The sequence below is a fragment of the Sapajus apella genome, unplaced genomic scaffold, assembly GCF_009761245.1.
Source record: "Sapajus apella isolate SASKATOON/1434 unplaced genomic scaffold, GSC_monkey_1.0 scaffold90, whole genome shotgun sequence".
In the NCBI taxonomy this organism is placed as follows: Eukaryota; Metazoa; Chordata; class Mammalia; order Primates; family Cebidae; genus Sapajus; species Sapajus apella.
In genome coordinates, this window is record NW_022437030.1 from 2,718,038 (window position 1) to 2,738,326 (window position 20,289).

Below are 20,289 nucleotides of genomic sequence, written 5' to 3' on the forward strand. Positions count from 1 at the left end.
ATAAAAGCCAAAAAGAGGCAGAAGGCAGGGGCCAGGCAGTCTCAGAGAAGACAGAGTGTTGCTGCCTTATTTAAGTGACACTTGGCTTGGGGAACAGGGCCGCCAAAATCCCAACATTGCCTCCTGCTCTTGGCATCCAAAGTCCACCCACAGCTTAATTCCCTTTCTTGCTTGAGTTACCTCCAGAGAGTGATGCCTGAGCCACGTTCTGAGTTGGTGCCCACTGCCAAGTCTTGGGGCCACCTGAAGCAATGAGAACCCCTCCACTCAAAATTCTTAAAACGCTCGAATTCAACTGTCCCTGCATTTCTTCTGCAATCCATCCAAGTCTTCTCCTGGTTAAATAGACCAGGAGAGACTCCTGGAAGCCCCTCGAGGTCAGACTGGATCCCCACTGTCTGGGTTTTCGGGAGTGGGGTGAGTGCGGGTGGGTGTGTATGTGGGTAGGGGTACAGGTCTATGGACAAACATGAGTCTCTCCTATTTCTTTCTTCTTTTCATGCTTTCAGTCATATTTTGTTTTGTGAAATTGAAAACTTTAAGCCATAACAAAATGAGAGAAAACTTTTTTTTTTTTTTCATTTTTAGATCAGGCCAGTTAATGGTGAGTTTCTTGGTAATATCCTTCCTCCATCCTATGGCTTTGATTTTATCACTGGGTGACTTTAACTCTGTGACTGGTTGTCGCTGCTACTGCTGTCTTCAGAGATAGATCTGCTGCTTACTGCTCCCGCTTTGCTCCAAAAATCTTTTCATTTTATTCCATTTAAGAGTAACAATAGCAATTAAGATGAGCACAGGTAAAAAATGTAGAAACTGATCAAAAGACCGTTGTTTTTAGGAGCAGCGTGTCGTTTTGGAAACAAGTGTACCCTTTTTTCTACCATAAGCCAAAATGCATGATCGATGGTTCCTCCCGGTGATAATACTGTTGGCTCACAATCTGAAGGAGCATAACCAGGATCACATGGACAGTGGAAAAGTTCATTGCAAACCCCACTCTCTCTACAACTTGTGTTACATCTCGTTACAGTTATGTCACTAAGATATTTGCATCCTCGGAATCTACATACCCTGTGCTGACCACACGCAGCTATAACTTCTGCATAGGTCCCCCATTGTTTTGAACCATTTCCTGCATGTGCAGACAAACACACACGACCTCCATGGTAAGTGTATTGTATATCAACATCTGTCGTTGGTTCTGAATGTGTCCAGTGACAATCTTTCCAGAAAGGATATCATAAAAATGACAGCAGGAACCACAGTTTCCAAATTTGTTATTCAGAAAATTCACTTCTTCTGTACACAGAAGACAAGCAGGCCTAGAAAATCTTTCAAATAACTGCACACTGCCGATCTCCATCTCTGCACACTCCTTCAAAGCAATAGCTAGCCTTATTATTGCAGTATTCTAAATCAGCAGCTTTCTCATCAGGTACACGAAACTCAGATGTTCCATTGCAAAAAGAAAAAAAAGTCTCCCCTATTTCTTCCCCCTACTCCTGCAGCCACTGACAGCTACTGCTCTGTTTTCTATACTGTAATATTTTTTGCCTTTTTCCAGAATGTCATGTGAATAAAACCATACAGCATGGAACCTTCTGAGTCTGGGTTTTGTCATGTGGCATTTGAGATGCAACCATGGAGCCAGGGACAGTGGCTCACGCCTGTAATCTCAACGCTCTGGGAAGCCAAGGCAGGAGGATTGCTGGAGCCCAGGAGTTTGAGACCAGCCTGGGCAACATAGCAAGACCCCATCTCTAAAAATAAAAGTTAAAATTTAAAAATTAGCTCGGTGTGGTGGTGTGCAGCTACAGTCCCAGCTACTCAGGAAGCTGCAGAAGATGACATGAGCCCGGGAGGTGGAGGCTGCAGTGAGCCATGATCACACTCCTGCAGTTCTGGGCAACACAGCCAGGCCTGGTCTCTTTAAAAAAAAAAAAAAAAAAAAGATTCATTCACATTGTTGCATGTATCTGCAGTTGCCTCTTTCTGCTGAGAATGTACCACATGACCCATACAAATGTACCCACATGACTCCATCTGCTAGCCATTCTCCAATAAAGGACAACTAGGGGCCTCCGGTTTGGGCCATGACAAATAAGGCTGCCATCATCATTCACGTAGAGTGAGTTTTGGTGCAACAAACACTCCAGTGCCCGAGAAATCCTCCTCTCAAAAACCAGAAAATTGCTATTCCTTTTTCTTGAGTAAACAGTAAGACTGGGATTGCTGAGTCTTATGGTAAATGAAGATTTAACTTGATGAGAAACTGACAAGCTATTTTTTTTTGAGATGGAGTCTCACTCTGTTGCCCAAGCTGCAGTGCAGTGGCATGATCTCAGCTCACTGCAACCTCCGCCTCCCTGGTTCAAGCAATTCTCCTGCCTCAGCCTCCTGAGAAGCTGGGACTATAGGTGTGTGCCACCATGCCGGCTAATTTTTGTATTTTTTAGTAGAAATGGGGTTTCACATATTGGACAGGCTGGTCTCGAACTCCTGATCTCATGATCCGCCTGCCTTGGCCTCCAAAAGTGCTGAGATTACAAATGTGAGCCACTGAGTCAGGCCGAAACTGACAAACTATTTTGTCATGTGGCCATACCATCTTGCACTGCCACCAGCAATGTTTGAGACTTCTCATCCCACCCTCACCAACTCTCAGCATTGTAAGTTTTTCATTTTTGTGGGTGGCATCAGGCTGTGGTTTTCACTTGTCCTTCCCTAGTGACTAATGATGGTCACTTTTCTTTGTTGAGACATCTGCCAAAAGATTTTTGCTCATTTTTAGTTGTTCTGTGTCCCCTCTCATTATGGAGTTTTGAGGGTTCTTTATATATTCTGGATACAAGTGCTTTATTTGATATGTGATTTGCAAATACTTCCTCCCATCTGGTGACTTTTCATTCTCTTAACCATGCTTTTGCTCTTTCAAAAGTAAACCTCTTACATTTTGATTCCGGGTGTAAATCAGGTAATATTTGTCCCCTGCTTGGTCCCCTGCTTGCTTCTCATCCCGATGGAGATAAAATCCAAAGTCCTTCACTGTCTGGCAAGCCTTGCGGTGATCTGGGCTCCATCGCCTTTGTCCCAACTCACTGTCCTTCTGCTGCACTCTGCCTTCTGTCATCGTAGCCCCAGCGGCCACAGGGCCTTTGCACTCATGGCTCTCTTCCATACAATCCTGCCTTGTGCCATTATGCCTCAGCTTGCACGCCACCTCCTCAGGGAGGCCTGCCTTGACCACACTCACCAAGGAGTGTCCGACTCCAATCCCCAGCATGCTCTAACCTATTATCTGGTTTTATTATTTTTCATGTCATTGACTCTTATAGGAAAGAGCCCATCAATCTCCTGGAATGCAGGCACCATGGGTTTTCTTCATCTTTCACCACTGTCTTCTCAGGTGCTAGAAACAGAGCCTGGCACATCACGGGCCCCCACGTATGTGCTTCAAACAAATGGACGGCAAAGCTAGTTCCCTCTCATGTTCCTAATCCTTCCATTGTGAATTGGCAACAGTTTGTCCAAACTCCTTTGAATTAATCTGTCTTTTGGGCAAAACCCATCCGAACTTGGAATCAAAGAGGACTCACACCTCCCTCATACTGGCAACTGTGCTCCTGTTAATGCATTCTAAAAAAGCATTACTTTCTGAGAGAGACATGTCAGTGTTGACAGACACCAAGCCTGCTGTGGTTCAATCCTACGTCCAATCCTGCAGCAGCACTTTCTGTTTCTGCAGTGAGCTCAATCCTAAGCCTCGCATCTTCTCAGGACCTCTCAGCCCACAGTCCCTTGAGCCTGCAAATACCAGGTTCTGTACATGACCTCAAATTACACATGGCCATAAGAAACCAGCAAAGGCAGAACTCTAGCTGGCCTTGCCTCTCACTGGCACCCAAACCCCCAGCTCATCCCAAGAAACAGTTGCCTGTTGCACCCAGCCAGGGCCTTCCAGCCCCAGCCTCCATGTAGGGAAATGAGCACTCTAATGCCTGAAAAACCCTCCTCTCAAAAACCAGAAAATTGCTATTCAAGTTACTTAACGAAAACCATTATTTGCATAGATTTGGCGTTGCAACAACACTTCCACATTTAAATGGTCTATAATTAAAACCATTAATTGCAGAAAATAGTGACTCGTTAAGGCTGTAATTTAGCAGTCTCTCAGTATTTGAGGATCTGACGTAAAGGTTAATGGGATGACCCAGGAAACCACCACCTTGCATGAACCATTCTGGGGTCTAGTGTGGCCCACAGCTCAAGATAGGTGGGATGGAAGCAAGATCCACTTTGAAAACAGCAGCGTCCCTCCACCTCTAAGCACACAAGCTAGGCCCCCCACCCAGTGACACTGCCAAAGATCAAAACAGTCAGGACAGGAAACATTCTCTGGGAATAATCTTAAGGCCAACAGAGAAGAGACCTCTTGGCATTTGAGACAATGCAGGGGAGCCCCACAGGAGCTGAGCAAGTCCAAAGTGTAAGTAAATAGTAGTTTATATGCACTAATGGGTTTAAAAGACGCCTGTCCTGTTGGGCTATAAAAAGCTTCCTCTGTCAGGGGACCCGGGCCTATTTTCGTAGCTGGGCCACGCAGGTAAGGCAGGTAGGATAAGGAGGCGGCAGGGACTGCACTTGGGAAAGGGCACGCAGCCAGCACATGGGCAGGGAGGTTTCCTGGATGGCACCAATGCCTAGCTGTCCCCTCACACATCCTAAGCACAGAGACATCAGCTCAGTTTGCGGATCAATGGGGAGGCAGCAGTGGTATGGTCAGGTCACGTGCTCAGTGGTGGCCTTTTGGAAGTGGAACCCCCTCTCTGGCCCGGGACTGTGTAATTGGTTTCATAACTCTGTCCCACGTTGTGACAATGGGATAAAGGCCTCATGCACAATACACACATTTATGAGCACCCTAAGAAACAGGCTTTCCTGAACTCAGCCTGCCCAGCCCTGGCATGGCGCCAGCCTATAGGAACAGGACTTGACCATTGAATGGTGGCTCCCCCTGGCCCCCACACCCTCCATGGGCCTGTTTGCCTGTCCTCCAGGCAACCGCCACCACCAGACAGGCGGGCCCAGGCCTAGCAGTGTGGGTGGGCTGCAGCACAGTAAGAAGGGGTCCTTTACAACAGGCCACAGCTGTGTCCCTCTAACCCCAGAGGGACAGGCAACACTGTGGCCATTCAAGTGACTCTGCATGGGGTGAGTGGCCCCAGCCTTGTAACCTGGGTGGGTGGGAGATTGCTGCGTGCAGGTGCAATACTGACATGGGGATGAGGGGGGCACGGCTGGGTGGGAGGTCCACCCTGGAGGGACAAACTGGTGTGTGTGAGACCTTAGGGCTCCTCTCTCCTTCCAGGAAGAAAGTGGTATTCCCTGTCTCACCCCCTTTGAGGTTGGGCATGTCCAGGGGACTTGCTCTAATCAATACAATGTGAGAGAAGGTGGCATGCATCATTTCTGAGGGGAAGCTTGAAGAGCTGGTGCAGAAGTCACCACCGTCCTATTCTCCCTTCCTCAGAGACTATGGAAACACGGATGGGGATGGACCCTCCGTGGGCCCAGGTCACTGAGTGAATATCATGAACAGAGTCCCTTCCCATCACTTGCTTGGATATATCACATGGGCAACAAATAAACCTTCTGTTGAGGACACAGAGACCTAGAGGATGTTTCTTATTGCAGCCTAACCTACCCGTATCCTTCCTGAGAGACCCATTCCTTACTGCGTGGCATTTCGGCATGTCCGAAATGTGTGTGTGTGATCTATCTGTGGACATGAGTGTGGTCCTTCTTTTGGGTGCAGTGTTGAGCTGCATGTGTGCGGTATTCCTCAGTGTGGATACGGTGTTAGTTACTCTTTGTAAATGACATCTCTGGGCATATGCATGTGTGATGGAGCTGTGTGCACACACCTTCCCCTTGTGTGTGTGATGCTATGGTCCAGGTCCAGTGAACGTGAGATTTTTCTGTGTATGTGAGTAGTATTTCTGGTGGGCATGTGATCTCTCCAGCATTGTAAGAATTTTCTGCAAAAACCAGTGGGAGAGAAAGCAGTTTCACCTGGGCACAGATCTTGTTCCTTGGAAAAACCAGTAACAGGTGAGAAGGGGCCCCATGGGATTCCAAGGGAGGTGGCTGCAAATGCCAAGGAAGACCGCCACAGCAGCTTCCTTTCCCAAGGGTCCTCGCAGCTAGCACAGGCTGGGGCTGAGGATGCATGGAGGCTGGCTGAGGCCCCTGTCCCGTGCCTGAGGGCCACATCAGTCTCAGGGCCTCTGGTGACTGCCTCCAAGTTGGAGCAATCAAGCACCCACTACTCTTACTTTTCTGGCGTTTCTGGGCAGAGCTGGAGGCTCCAAGGCCTCAGACCTAACTCCTATCTCTACACAGGCCCAGGACCCAGCCCCAAAGACATTATGGGCTCCTAGCCACAGAACCCCAGCTCAGTCAAATATCATTTACAATATAGGTAGGGAAATGGAATCCCCACGAGCAGACAGGATGTGCCATGAAACACCCCAAATGTAAGCTTCTGATACCTGCTCTAGGCTCAGCCGGTGGCAGTTGGTTCTTTTGAGAACGTTGGGCTGGCAGAGGCTAGGGGGCTGGCACTCCATGCCTGCCAGTCAGGAAGTCAGCCTCTGGTTACAGACACATGAGCTTAAGACCCTACCAGCTTCCTTAACCCTGAGACCCTTGGTGCTGACGGGGTAGCCGAGGAGCATCAGGCGGCGTGCAGCGGACGTGGGCACCCACCTGCAGCTCGGTCTGGAAGAAGAACTTCTGCGGGCACTGCGAGCAGTCGTAGATCTTGTCCTCCTGCCCGTGCACGGCAAAGATGTGCTGCTGCAACTTGTTGGCCTGGACGAAGACTAGACACAGACACAGCCATCAGGGGTCAAGCTCGGGACACCAGCCCAGCCTCCTGCAGCAGCTGCCCCCACAACACTCCAAGGCAGGAATCACTGTGGCGCGGGTACTCAGCCAGACGGTGGGCTATTGGGAGCATTCTTAGTGCCTACTAGAGAAGGCTTGAGTTAGATGAGCACAGCTCCAGTACTTAGCGGCTGTGCAACCTTGGGTAAGTCACTTAACCTCTCTGGGCTTCATCTCATCATTCAAAAAATGAAGATTATACTATGTCCCTGGCTAGGTGGCTGGGAAGATCAAATGCGTTAATACTGATAAAGTGCTTAAAAGATGGCCTGTCACAGACAAATGAATGCTGTCCTCCTTGTTCCCATCATCAACAGCCAGACACCTCTGGGGTGAGCTCCTGAACTCCTTCCAGGCCTGTGAGGCAGGTGCTATTATCCCCATTTTAAACAAGAGAAAACTGAGGTGCCAGCAATGTTAAATGGCTTGTCCAAGGTCCCACCACTAGCAAGTGGCAGGGCCTAGACTCAAATTAAACAAGCTCGGCACAGGGTCTTGTACAGGAAGTTGCTCAACCAGCACCCATTCCTATTTTTATGGTTGTCAGCATCCTCGGGCCCCCACACAGAGGCCCGCATATCCTAGGTTGGCAGACAGGCAGCTGGGACCCTCAGTACCAGCCTCGGAGTGTGACAGTGACAGATGGTGGGGGCTCCTGAGATGAGAGGGAAGAAGGCATCAGGGTGCTCAGGGACTTGGGGGAGCCCCAGGGGTGTGTGTGTTTGGGGGATCTGCCCCACACTGGACCCCCCTGGGCCTGGCATGGAGCAGGTCTAGCCCTGGCTTCCCAGTGGCAGGAGTCCCGAGGTGGCCCCGGCCCTGGGCGCACACAGGAGGTGGCCCAGAGCAGCTGTGTGTCTGGGAGGTGAGCACTTCAGAGATACCCTCCCGCCAGGCGTCCTCCCCAGGGTGGGCTTCCTGCCGTGGCAGACAGCAGATGTCGGGGGAGGCAGGGAAGGCCAGGCTCTCCCACGCACACCGGCTGCCATCTGGGCAGCAGGAGGGGGCCAGCAGAGCCCCTGAGACTTGCCTCGGGCTGGGACAGCCATTCGCCTGGGCTGGCAGCCAGTCTGCGGGCTGGGGACTTGGCCGGCAGAGCTGCCCTTGACCCCTGCATCCTGGAGCGCGGATGGGAGCTAGGTAGGCCAGGGAAGAGGGGGAAACGGGAATGTGTGAATTCCACATAATGCTGAATAGAGCTTAAGGCTCAGGAGACAAACACAGGGCCTGGAAAGGGCAAACTGCTGCAGAGGCTGAGGCTGGCTTGGACAAAGCGCTTCCAGCCTCTGCCCAGAGGGTGAGGAGAGGGTGCCACCCAGCCTGCCGATTAGGAGAGGCCAGAGAGCATTGAAAGAGGGCGTGTGTCAGCTCTGCACCAAGGGACGTGGGGCAAGCGGCTTGTTAATCCCTCAGGGAATCCCCCACGGAGTCCTGGACTATACCAGGCCCGCCAAGGAAAAAGAAAGGAACACACACTCGGATCCTGCAATGACAAGGCAGAGCTCTTGTATCCCACCTCTATCCCACGAGGGGCACACGCTGGGTACCTTACCTGTGAAGCACACGGGGCATTTGAAGGTGCCGCCCATGCCCTCAAAGCTGTGCTCGATGAGGTGACAGAGGAGCTTGGCTGGGGAGTCGAACATCTGGTTGCACAGCTTACACTCATGGTTGATGCCTTCCTCTGCAAGGAAAAGCCATGACCAGTCAGTGACCAGCATGCCATGTCCCCCAGACAGGCGCCCACAAGGCCCCCCATACACCCCAGGGCCAACCCCCCTCCAATCCCCAGCAATGAGGCTGGTGACGGGACCACAGACACCAAGACTCATCCTGGCTCTGTATGGCCTTGCCCCTAGAGATTTCCAGACCCCAGAGGGCCAGCTCCAAATATCTGGCCCTTGGAGGTGCCATTTGCTGTGATTTCTCCTGCTGGTCAAGCAGCCAGGTGTGTGGGCCACGGTCAACAGCTTGATTCCCAAGACAGTGTCACTGTGTAGAGGCACCCAGGATAGGGTACCGGATGGAGAAACGAGTCCAACCAGGATTTTTAAAATTCCAATCAAATATTTATTGAGCATGTACTGTGTGCCAGGAAATTTGCTCTAAGGATTTTTTAGGCAACTAAACAAATGATGTCTCTCGCCCAGTTCTGGTGGTGGGGTAGACAGATGATAAATAAAATCATCAGCACACGATGCAGCATCAGGAGGTGATGTCAGTATGTGGCTAGGAGAGGGGTGGCGACAGGGCCCTGAGGTGGGTCCATGCTGTGTTGAGCAGGCTTGAAGCCCAGCATGAGAACAGAGTGCCTGAGCTCAGAGGTCCAGGAGTGAGGTCAGAGAGGCCACAGGGATGCACAAGAAGGGCCCTGTCAGCCTCTAGAGGACTTTAGGATTGTACTTCGAGAGTGACAGGCAGCATGGAAGATACTGCACCAAACGCTCTTTTTATTTGCTTTTCTTTTAAACAAATGATCTATACAGTGGATGACAGACAACGGGCAAATTCGCCATCCTGCTTCAGACCAGAACACAGCTCCTCCATCTCCCCTCGTGGGAGCCGCTAAGACCCCAAGCCTTCACCCAAAGGTGCCAGGGGACACACAACACAGTGCCTGAGCACCAGCCTTGACAGAGTCGAGGAGGCTCCAAGCTCTGGTGCCCTCGTCCAGAATCAAGCAGCACCGGGTTCAAATTCTAGCTCCTTGGCCCCACGTAGCATGCCGTGGGCGCCAGCTCATGTGCAGTAAGATGGGGACTGCCTATCCTCCCTGGCTCCCAGGCTGTAGGAGGACAGAGGGGCCCAGGGGTCAGTGGTGGGGGTGAGGAATCCCCTGGTTTCAGCCTCACATCACCCTGGGGCTGGAATCCAGCCCTGCCACTTACTGGGTGATCTTGCTAAGTCACACAACCTCTCTGGACTTCGGCTTTCTCTGTCTGAAACACTCTATAACTGCTTTCCTCTGACAGTTGCTATGAGAGTTAAATGAGCTAATACACACACAGGGGTCTCAAACAGACCCTGGCATACAGCAAGTGTTCAATAAGTGTTTACTGCCAGGCATGTCAGTGTTGGTGAGAGTATTATCTGGGACAGCCAAGGACATAGGTTCCCCTTTGGGTTTCCCTAGGGAACCAGCCTCACTGAAGGTGCCAGGTGCTCTGATTTGCCCTTAAAGGCAAGAATTAGGTAGTGGAGGGGTTCTGCCGGTGGCAAGTCACGAACACAGATGGGCTGAGGCTCCTGGTGAGTCCCTGGGTCCCCAGGCCCTGGCAGGGGCTGGCAGAGACAGCAGGCATTCCCCCTGGCCCAGCCATCCCCCACACCCCCAGGTACCCCTCCGCAGAAGCGCACACACACACACGTGCGCGCACAGGTGGGCCTGCCCCACATAGCCCACTGGCTGGAATCTACCGGGTGTTTGTCATGCCCCTGGAGCCCTGGCAACTAGGCCACATGCACCTGACAGAGACTGAAACAGCTCTTCCATTTATACTAGCGGAAAAGGAATTCATTGACAAGTTGTGGGACACAGGGCGGGCTCAGCACACTCGCCCCACAGGCCCCACACACGTCCTCCGCCTCCCTTGGGGAGACTTTCATCATAATTAGAGATGGCCTCCAGTGTGTGAGGGCTGCCTTGCAAGACCCCCCCAATGCATCCCCTGCTCCCTGCACAAATATTGCCCAGTGCCTGGCACAGGGTGTAGGTTCAAGTAATGAATGAGACACCACCCTTACATGTGACCTTATTAGAATGAGGATGCCCCTTGGACATTAAGGAGGGAGGGGGTATGTGAAGTTGACAACTGTGCAGAGTTTTCTGTAATAATAGTTTGTAACATATTTGAATCCCAGAAATAACCCAGCTTGCTTGGAAAACTGCATTTCTGGGAAAAAGAAATGGGTTCAGAGAATGAGACCATTTGCTCAAGTAACACAACGGTGGGGGGGTGGTGCAGAAGCGGGTACAAAACCATCCCTGTATGCATGTATCCCCCCATCGTACACCACCTCCAGGCACCTTGCCCTGAGTATTCCAAGTCATGTGCACGCACAGACATGACTACCCCGCCACTGGGCACAATAACCCTTGATTCATGAAACCATGTGAGTCTTTCTTTCTGACCATGTCAATTAGGTGATGGGCATGGACGATGTCTTCTCCTCCTGTGGCCCCCAAAGCATCAGGCCCTTCCTGGGCTCCTGCGCTGGAGGGTCTCGGAAACACTCACAGAGGAGATACGCCCCCAGGCTGGGCCCTCTTTCCTGCCCAGCTAGAGGTCCTGGGGGCTGAGATGGCAAAGAGGATTTACTGCTCTCCGCCGAGCGGGGCCCTTTAACCACTTGGCTGTGAATGGCGACGTGCCCATCTGATACACAAACACCGAGAGGACAAAGAAGCCTCCTGCAACTTATAAATCAGAGAAATCATGTCTGACAGTCACTTTCCGTTCTCCGAGTGCCGAGCAATACATCAGCCGGTCCCCCCTGATTCATAGCCGCAGCTACACCCAGCGCCCACGTTCATAAATATGTGCACAGTCAGGCAGTCCCGGAGCTGCAAGCCGTCCAGGGCCCAAACAAGCAGATCACAGCCCCAAACCAGTGTCAAAGTGAGGTTCCAGGCTAATTAGATCAAGAGCCCAGCAGACCACTGTGTGTCTCGGGACCCTTTTCTCTCTCTCCCCACAGTGTTTTAAGAGTCAAACCTGGGGAAAGAGGGGAGGAGAAATAAAACAAGCAAAAAGTAAAAGTGAAGGGAGGGGGTGGAATAAAGCCTGAGGGGTTCCCGCAGAGCTGGGACTCTCTCCCACTCAAGGCAAGACCTTTTGATTTGCAAATCTTTCTGAAGACAGGCCTTCTCCCCCACTGGAGGGGTTCGAGGTACTCCCTTGGGTGTCCATTACGTGTACCTCTGCCTATGAACCCATCCAGGAAAACAGGGGGAGGGCCGGGAGGTGGAGAGGGCGGGGAGGGGCTGCCCTAGTTAGCGTGACAAACACTCCTTTGCGAGCCAGTGACCCAATGCGAGCCAGCCCATGGATATTGATAGAATTGGCTAGCACCATCACTCTCACCCGGCAGGTGCTGACAGCCTCTCATTCCATCCCAAGATGCAGGGTCCACAGACAGCGGCACCCTCCGAGAATCGCTTCCCTGAATTATATAAGATGGCTTGGTGCTTGGCCGACACCTTGGAGAAGAATGACAAAGCTGCCTGGGAGCCCGCAGGCCCCTCCGTCCCGGCGTGGGGACTGGAGGATTCTGTGAGTTAAGACGCACGATCATTCGCCTTCCTTTTCAGTGCCTTTTTTTTTTTTATAGCACATGACAGGCATCCATAAGAGAGACCCACACAACTCAAGTGAATTATGCAGCCCCGCTCATTTGTAAAGTGAAATGCAGATTTCACCTGCTGAAATTCAGATCTTGCCTCCTGTTCCCCATCAGTCGAGGCTGGTATGAGGAAATCTATTGATTTATTATAATTTTTAAAAATAAAAATAAATAAAAACCCAAACTGCCAAACAAACAACCCAGCAAGCACGAAAATCCCAAAGTCCCCATCTCTCCTTGTTCCCTCCTCTGCTCAGGAATAATAAGTGTTAATTTTACACTTCATTTCTCAAAAAAATAATAGGATGTGCTTTTGCTTAAAACCAAGTCAGCCTGCTGGAACCTTTCAGGCTGAAACTGTGTCAGCCCAAAAGAGGAGCAGAGGGCTTTGTGGAAGAGCATCGTGCCGAGATGATAGCTCTCTGTAATGTCCCTGGTCCCGACTTTTGTCTCCAAAAGCATTTGATCCCTGGCAGACACATACTTATTTCCATATGGGTCTTGGGGGAAGCCGGGAGGAGAGAGAGCTGATTATCAGAATCCTGAAGGTGAAGCTCAGGTGGGCCCCACTGATGTCAAAGGCAGGCCTGGGCACACATTCGGAGGCCATAATTTGCTGCCTGGGAGGGAGAAGCGGCGGGCTGCAGCGGGGTATGGACGGGGCATTGTTCTCAGCCTCTTGTGCACTATGCGTGACCTGCTCCAGCCACAATGGATGGTCCCTGCCTACCCCCTCTCTTAGCAGCAACCCCCCTTGGGAAAGCTGACCCCAGAGTGGCATCATTAATGCATACACCTGTCTAAGAAAGGACCAACTGGTGTTGACAAGGGGCATGAGTAGCCACCTACAACCAGGACGTGGCAACGAAGGACACAAAAGCTAGAGCCGGGTTGGGTTTGAGCCCTCATTCCACCACTCACCCGCTGTGTAGACTTGAGTAAGTTACTTAGCCTCTCTGAGCTTCTGCTTCTGTCACTAGAAAATAGGCAGCATCATTACAGGGCTTTTGTACGGCAGCCAAACAGGCTTCTTCGGCCACAGGACATCTGCCCTTGCTGAGAACCCCAGACCATCCCACATGCCTTCCCTCACTTCATTCAGGGGTCTGTCCAAAGGACACCTCCTCAGAAAGGAATTACTCAAGACCCCCAGCTAACACAGCACATGCCCGCATCCTTTCCAGCACCTGGCCCACCTTTAATTCCTGGATAGCACTTACTACCACCTGGTACATTACAGAGTTCATTGTCTAATTCATTCTCATTCTCTCCCTCCCTGCCTCCCTCTGGCACACAGCCAGAGTAATATAAGCGCCATGAGGGCTGCTCTGCCCGTTGCTATGTCACCAGTGCCTAACACAGAATCTGGCACCGGGGAGATGGCTGATGAGCAGGAAATGGGCAATTTATGCAAAGCACTTAGCACAGAGCTTGGAGTAGGATGTGGGTGCTGGTAAATGCCATCACTATGCCCCATGGTCACCTCTAATCTCACAGGACTCATGGCTTATAAAACCTCAACTCCAGTAACACTTCCTGGAACCCCACAGAACAACAGCCTGCCCCAAGACCGCAGGCGTGGAGGGGCTCCCTCAGCTGACAGAAGAGGAAGGGATGCTTAGAGAGGCAGGGCCACTACCAGGGAGGTGGCGGGGCAGGGCGGGACAGCAGCCCTGCTGTTCCCCATCCCCAGCGGCCCTCTCTGGCTTTAGAAAATTCAAGAAATGGCCACAAGACTTAAAACCTAGGACCCAGCAAGCCACTCCTGCTCCCTGATTGCCCAAAAAATCCGGGTGAGAAGGAAGACAGAGCCGCCCTCTGCGTCTTCATGTTTGAGCCTGGGTGTCCCCTTGCCAGCAGCGAGGCTGGGGCTTTCCCTGAGGAAGGGGAGGAGGCAGCCCTACATGTGACAGCATGGGACAGTCCAGGCTGCACCTCCTCTCCACGAGTGTGTCTGCAGGTGGAAGTAAGGCAGGGAATGCACAGGCTGCCTGACCAAGCTGCCGGCCCCAGAAATAAACACCCCAGACTGGCACTCCACAGCAGCAAGGGCTCAGCCTGCAGACAGCGCCTCGTATCAGGTCCAGTCCTGAGGTCCTGGGGCTCAGACACACATTGCAAATGGGCGAGGCACAGGCTCCCTGGAGAAAAGAACCACGGGAGCAGAGGTCCTGGCACTCATCCCGGCAAATGTGGAGGCAAGAGGGTGAGGTGAGGGTGACCCCAGGAGAGGACCCCTCTGACACTATCCCAGTAGATAACTACAAATAGTGTGGAACAGGAGCTAGGAACCTGGGCTGGTGGGAGATTCTGTCCTTTGTTTCCTGTAAGAAACAAAGACCCCTGGGCAGATAGAGGAGGGCAGGTGATAATATTTGGGCAGCCAGATCAGGTTGTTTATCTATTGATCTGTCACTAAATGCCATGAGGAGATGATGAACCAGGCCAGGCTGAGGGGAAGGGGAGAGTGACAATTAGGCTGGGAGTCAACCAGGATCATAGGAGAAATCAGGGTCTGAGGTGCATCCCTCGTCAAAGGCTAGGCAAGAGCTGGGAGCAGGTGAGTGGTGACGGGGGATGACCATGGGAGCTCCATCACCCCCGGCCCTGGCAGCCCAGGGGGACTCATTTGCCTGCCAAGCAGCCCTGGCAGCACCTAGAAGCTTGAGAGAAATGCAGAGTCTCAGGCCTGCCCCAGAGCTGCAGCATTTTAAAGGTGCTGCCATGTTTGGGGCATCCATTAAGGCTTGAGAACAAGTGAGCTCTATAAAAGGGGCTTAGGGACACTGATCTTATTGGAATCCGCTGTCCTGAAGCTGGGTTTGAAAGCTGTCCCACTGCTTTGACCAATGTAGTATGTGCAAGGATCTCTCAAAAAGGCGGGAAGTTTTCTAGTCACTTTTTGTCCACATTTTGCAAAAGACTGAAAAGTCATCAACTAACAATGAAAAATAATTTCCTGCAATTACTACTGGGATGAAAAAGATGCGAGTGTCTTTGAAGAGGCTGCTGGAGACTCTGAAGGTAGGTGGCTAATACTCCCCCAAGCCATCCCCCCATCACCGCTGTCCCCAACCCCCACCACCAGGCTCTGCACCCCCCAGTGTCCTCATCACTCAAGACTGCTCAGCCATGGCTTGAAGGCACAGCCCACCACACTGTCCCCATTTTGGGCTCACATTTTCCTAATTAATGCTGGAGGATGGGCTGTGCCCTTCCTCCTCCCCCTGGGGGCACCTTCCCAGGCCGTTCTGCCCGGGAGGGACCCATCGTAGGGTCCCCAGTGTTTCACAAAGGCTTCTAAATGAGCTCTGGCAGCCTGAACCGGGCCCCACGGGGGATCCAGAGCCTCTTCAAAACAGAGCCCTGACAATTAGGCAGTCTGAGTTTTGAAAGGCTTGGGATTGATGGCGTGGACAGTAAAAACATCACCTGGGGAGCTGGGTGTAGTCCTCCGAGGGTTGCCTGAGGTCAGTTGCCATGGCAACGGAGAATGAGCTCAACCTTGTAACTGACCCTTATCTTTTTTTGATCTGTGGGCCACTTGGGGCCAGGGCTTGAAATCAACTGGAAAATAATCCGGTCACATATCAGAAAGAAAACTATTTATACTTATTTACCCAGGTACCCACCAACGTCCCCCTTCAACAATGCTGCCGATGCCGCAATAAACCGACATCGCATGTGCAAACCAACGCTACCCGATAGCAGGAGAAAGAGGGAGACCGAATTCCCCTTCTGGGCAGAATGTCAATTCCACACATGGGCATGTGGGTGTGGGTGGGAAGGGTTACCCCCGCCCCGCAGCCCCGCCCTTCATTGCTGCTGACCACAGCAGACTGGGCTCTCCTGCCTTCCAGCATCAGGTCCAGGCCCACCAAGGGGCAGCCTCTGTGATCTGCCCTCTCGCCTGCTATGCAGACATGTGGTTTCACAGCCTGGCTTGATCACTAGGTTGCCTTCCTTGATTCCAGCATCTGACAAGTCTTCCCTCTGCCAGAGGCTGGACAAGGAGGCCAGGTGGAAGTGCATCACTTTCCACACCTGGGGGTTGCAATGGGGTTCAGGAAAGGAAGGCTGAGAAAGGAGGAGGACAGAGGCCTTCCCTCCTGGTCCCATACTCCGGGAAGGGCTGTCTGGCTCGACCACCCCAGCGTTCACCGCAGGGTTTCCATGTCAAGATAGGCCATCTGGCCAAAGCCTGTCTCCGGGACACTGCTCTCCTAAGTTACAAGTACTTTGCTCACTCTCTCCTTCGAAACTCAAATCAGAAGACTCCAGATGGTTCCATTGACCGACTGCTCCCAAGAGCCACGTCAGATGGATCTTAGCGAGGGGTCAGTTAAGCTTGAGAATGATTCCGGGTAAACTCCCTGAGAGATTTCCCATCACAGCAAACAGGACAGCTCAGCGGACGGCCCCCCACTCGCCCTTGTTTCATCAAGACGAGATCCTTCAGGGAGTGGGTAAAAACATGGCTGAGAATCAGGCCAGGTGGAGGATGATCCCAGCTGTGCTGCAGACACCCAGGGTGACACTGGGCCAAGCGCTTCCCTCTGTGCCTCAGACTCTGACTGCTAAATGGGGAGAAAGTTGTCCACCTCCCCGTTTATTTAAGGGCTGTTATGGGAGTAAATGAGAGCCAAGTAAAGAATACAAATCATGATCCCCAGCACAGTGGCTCATGCCTGTAATTCCAGGACTTTGGGAGGCTGAAGCAGGAAGAGCACTTGAGCCCAGGCATTCGAGACCAGCATGGACAACAGAGCGAGACCCCATCTCTACAGAAAAGTAAAAAAAAATTGACCAGGCGTGGTGGTAGGTGGTAGACTGAGGCAGGAAGACATCTTCAGCCCAGGACTTTGAGGTTACATTGAGCTATGATTGAACAACTGCACCCCAGCCTGGGTGACAGAGGGAGACTCTGTCTCTTAACAAAACCACAAAATTTTAAAAATTAAAAAAAAAATTTAAAGAATACAGATCGTAATACTACCACCAAAAGTACTACTGTCACTGCCATTGTTACTTCTTTTTTGGAGGGGGGCCGAGTATCACTCTTGTCACCCAGACTGTAGTGCCATGGCATGATCTCAGCTCACTGCAACCTCTGCCTCCTGGATTCAAGCGATTCTCCTGCCTCAGCCTCCCGAATAGCTGGGACTATAGGCATGCGCCACCACATATGGCTAATTTTGTATTTTTAGTAGAGACAGGGTTTCATCATGTTGGTCAGGCTGGTCTTGAACTCCTGACCTGTGATCTGCCCACCTCGGCTTTCCAAAGTGCTGAGATTACAGGCAATGAGCCACTGCGCCCAACCTGCTGTTGCTACTTCTGACATGATTCTACCTGAAACTCCACCAGGCTTGTATGTGCCCAGGCCAGGTGACATGGCACATACAATCCCGCCGTGGGGGCCATCAAGGCAATGGAACCCTGCTCCTCTTTCAGGGCATATGGCCAACCATGCACATGGCCCCACCCCGAGTAAATGCTTAAAGACCCTCAGCACCTGGGACATTTCACGCCCTCTCATTGCACATCCTCTCATTGCACGTGCTATGCTATTTCCATCTTCAAAATGCGTCAGTGTCAGCTTTCTTCATCCCCATCCTCCTCTACCTCCACACCACTCCCATATTTGCGATGGCAAAACTCATGTCCATATTTCAAGCCCTTTTGTTCCCTTGGGGCTCACTGCAGCTGCCTACTTCGGGCCACATGAGTTGACTTTGCCTCCCCTCTGATGCTCCTGGACCCAAGTTTCCTATTTCTTTATAGTTCTTCTTGCTTCTCTCTCTTGAAACTCCCATTTTCATGAAGGTCAGAGCAGGGCCTGACTGAGACAAGGGTGTCATTGGCTACATACATTCCCCAACCCCTCGGCCCTTGGCCAGTCCTTCCCCATAGCTGGACCTGTGCAGAAATCTCCCTAACCTCAAAGACCTTGGTGCCCAAAAACTGCAGACAGAAGGGCCCAGCCTGGTCAGGATTACCAGTGGAGGCTCCTTCCAGCTCTGAAAGCTGATCCCACATGGCCAGAGAGCCAACCCTGAGTTGCAAGTGGGAAGTGGGTGTATCTGCAGCATCATAGGAAGTTAGCAAGCAGGGTCCTCTGAATGGTGACGTTCTGTTTAACCATCATTTGAAACTCACTGTGTTAGAATACAGGTAAGGTGAGGGCAGGGGCTCTCCCTGTCTTATTCAGTACTGTAATCCCAGAACCTACAACAGTGTTGGGCACATAGCAAGTGATTAACAAATATTTATTGAGCTTGGAATGCGAGTTTCAAATGATGGTTAAACAGAACGTCACCATTCAGAGGGCCCTGCTTGCTAACTTCCCATGATGCTGCGGACACACCCACCTCCCGCTCTCTGAGGGATCAGCAATCGTGACTGGTGGTCTTTAGTGAAAGAAAAGACAGGTCCCAGACACAACACCAGGAGACAGGAGGTAACTATCTCGGCTGCTTAACAGAAAGAGAATAAATGTCTGCATGGTCAAATAAACCACACACAAGAGAACACGCGGGCCTTCGCTGAGAACCCAGGAGGGAGAACTCTTGGAGTTCTACACAACTCGGAACTTCTCTGCCTGCACATGTCCGGAAGGCATTTCACAGCCCTCTGCACATATCCCCTTTTACCTGCAAAGAACTGAAGATCCATCGCCTCAGAAAATGAAGATTCCGCGATATCCCCTGGGGATCCACTAGGTAAAAGCAAGTAGCTTATTCTTTCTTAACACATTAAACACCTACTGATGTAGATCACCGATCTTCAGATTAAAGTTTTTCACAAGGCGATTGCCTAAAAATCCATCACGTTAATAATCGTCAGATTAATGGCCTCTAATAATACACAATTAACATGACAAGCAGGTTGTAGAGCCCTTACTGTCACCGACCCTGCCAGGGACACATGAATTTCCCTTGCTTCTACTACAAGAGTTTTCTCTAAAACCAACATCATTTTTTGTCCTAAGATGATCATTTTTTAAAATGAGCAACAGCAATGTGTCAAAAAGCCTGACAGTTAACCACATGCACCCACACAACACACACATACACACACACACACACACACACACACACACACAGTGCAAGAAAGCAACATTTTTCAAAAGTTCCCCATCCAGGTAAATACAAACAGAACTTCCCCTGCAGTTACTAATACTCAAAGCAAAACAACCCAGAGTTCAGCTTGGAAACTGGAGTTCACCGCTTTCTTGAAGTCACCTTGACCCAGTTAACTGGACACTGAGCCGTCTCCACCCTCCAGCTGAAAAAATAAACAATGAGGCTAGAAAATAATGACTGACTTCTATTGAAAAGCTTTTAAAAGTATGTGTCTGCTAGATCCACACTGTCAATCTAGTAGTTCCTGGCCACTTGTGGCCCTTTAGTTTCTGGGTTTTTTTTTTTTTTTTTTTTTTGAGACAGGGTCTCACTCTGTTGCCCAGCCTGGAGTGCCACGGTGCGATCACAGCTCACCGCAGCCTGAATCCTGGGCTCAAGAGAACTTCCCGCCTTAGCCTCCTGAGCAGCTGAGACTACAAGAGTGCAGTGCCACACCTGGCTAGTGTTTTTAGTAGAGAGAGGATCCTGCTATCTTGCCCAGACTGGTCTCATAACTCCTGGCCCCAAAACCCAAAGTGCTGAGATTACAGGTATGAGCCACTGTGCCCAGCCTGTGCTATTTAAATTTAAGTTGAATATATTTAAACATTCAGCTCCTCAGTTGCAGTAGCTAATGTGGCTAGTGGCTGCCACTCTGGGTAGTACAGAATATTTCCATTGTTGTAGAAAGTTCATTTGGAAAGCATTGTGTTAGAATACAGGCAAGGTGAGGGCAGGGGCTCTCCCTGTCTTATTCAGTACTATAATCCCAGAGCCTACAACAGCGTTGGGCACATAGCAAGTGATTAACAAATATTTATTGAGCTCTGGAATGTGAGTTTCAAATACTGTGAAGAATGCCTCAGCCCTT

The 20,289-nt window shown here is 51.1% G+C and overlaps 1 protein-coding gene across 5 annotated transcripts in view; it reads right to left on the reverse strand.

The window, feature by feature from the left end:
* ZNF423 (zinc finger protein 423) overlaps positions 1 to 20,289 on the reverse strand; it is a 359,366-nt gene that overhangs the window by 26,267 nt on the left and 312,810 nt on the right. For all 5 annotated transcript variants that reach the window (XM_032255644.1, XM_032255643.1, XM_032255647.1 and 2 more), the window contains 2 exons: positions 8,504 to 8,635; positions 6,772 to 6,887 (listed from right to left, as the gene is read on the reverse strand). In XM_032255644.1, coding sequence (XP_032111535.1) covers positions 6,772 to 6,887; positions 8,504 to 8,635 — 248 coding nt within the window. The remainder of the gene's footprint in view (positions 1 to 6,771; positions 6,888 to 8,503; positions 8,636 to 20,289) is intronic.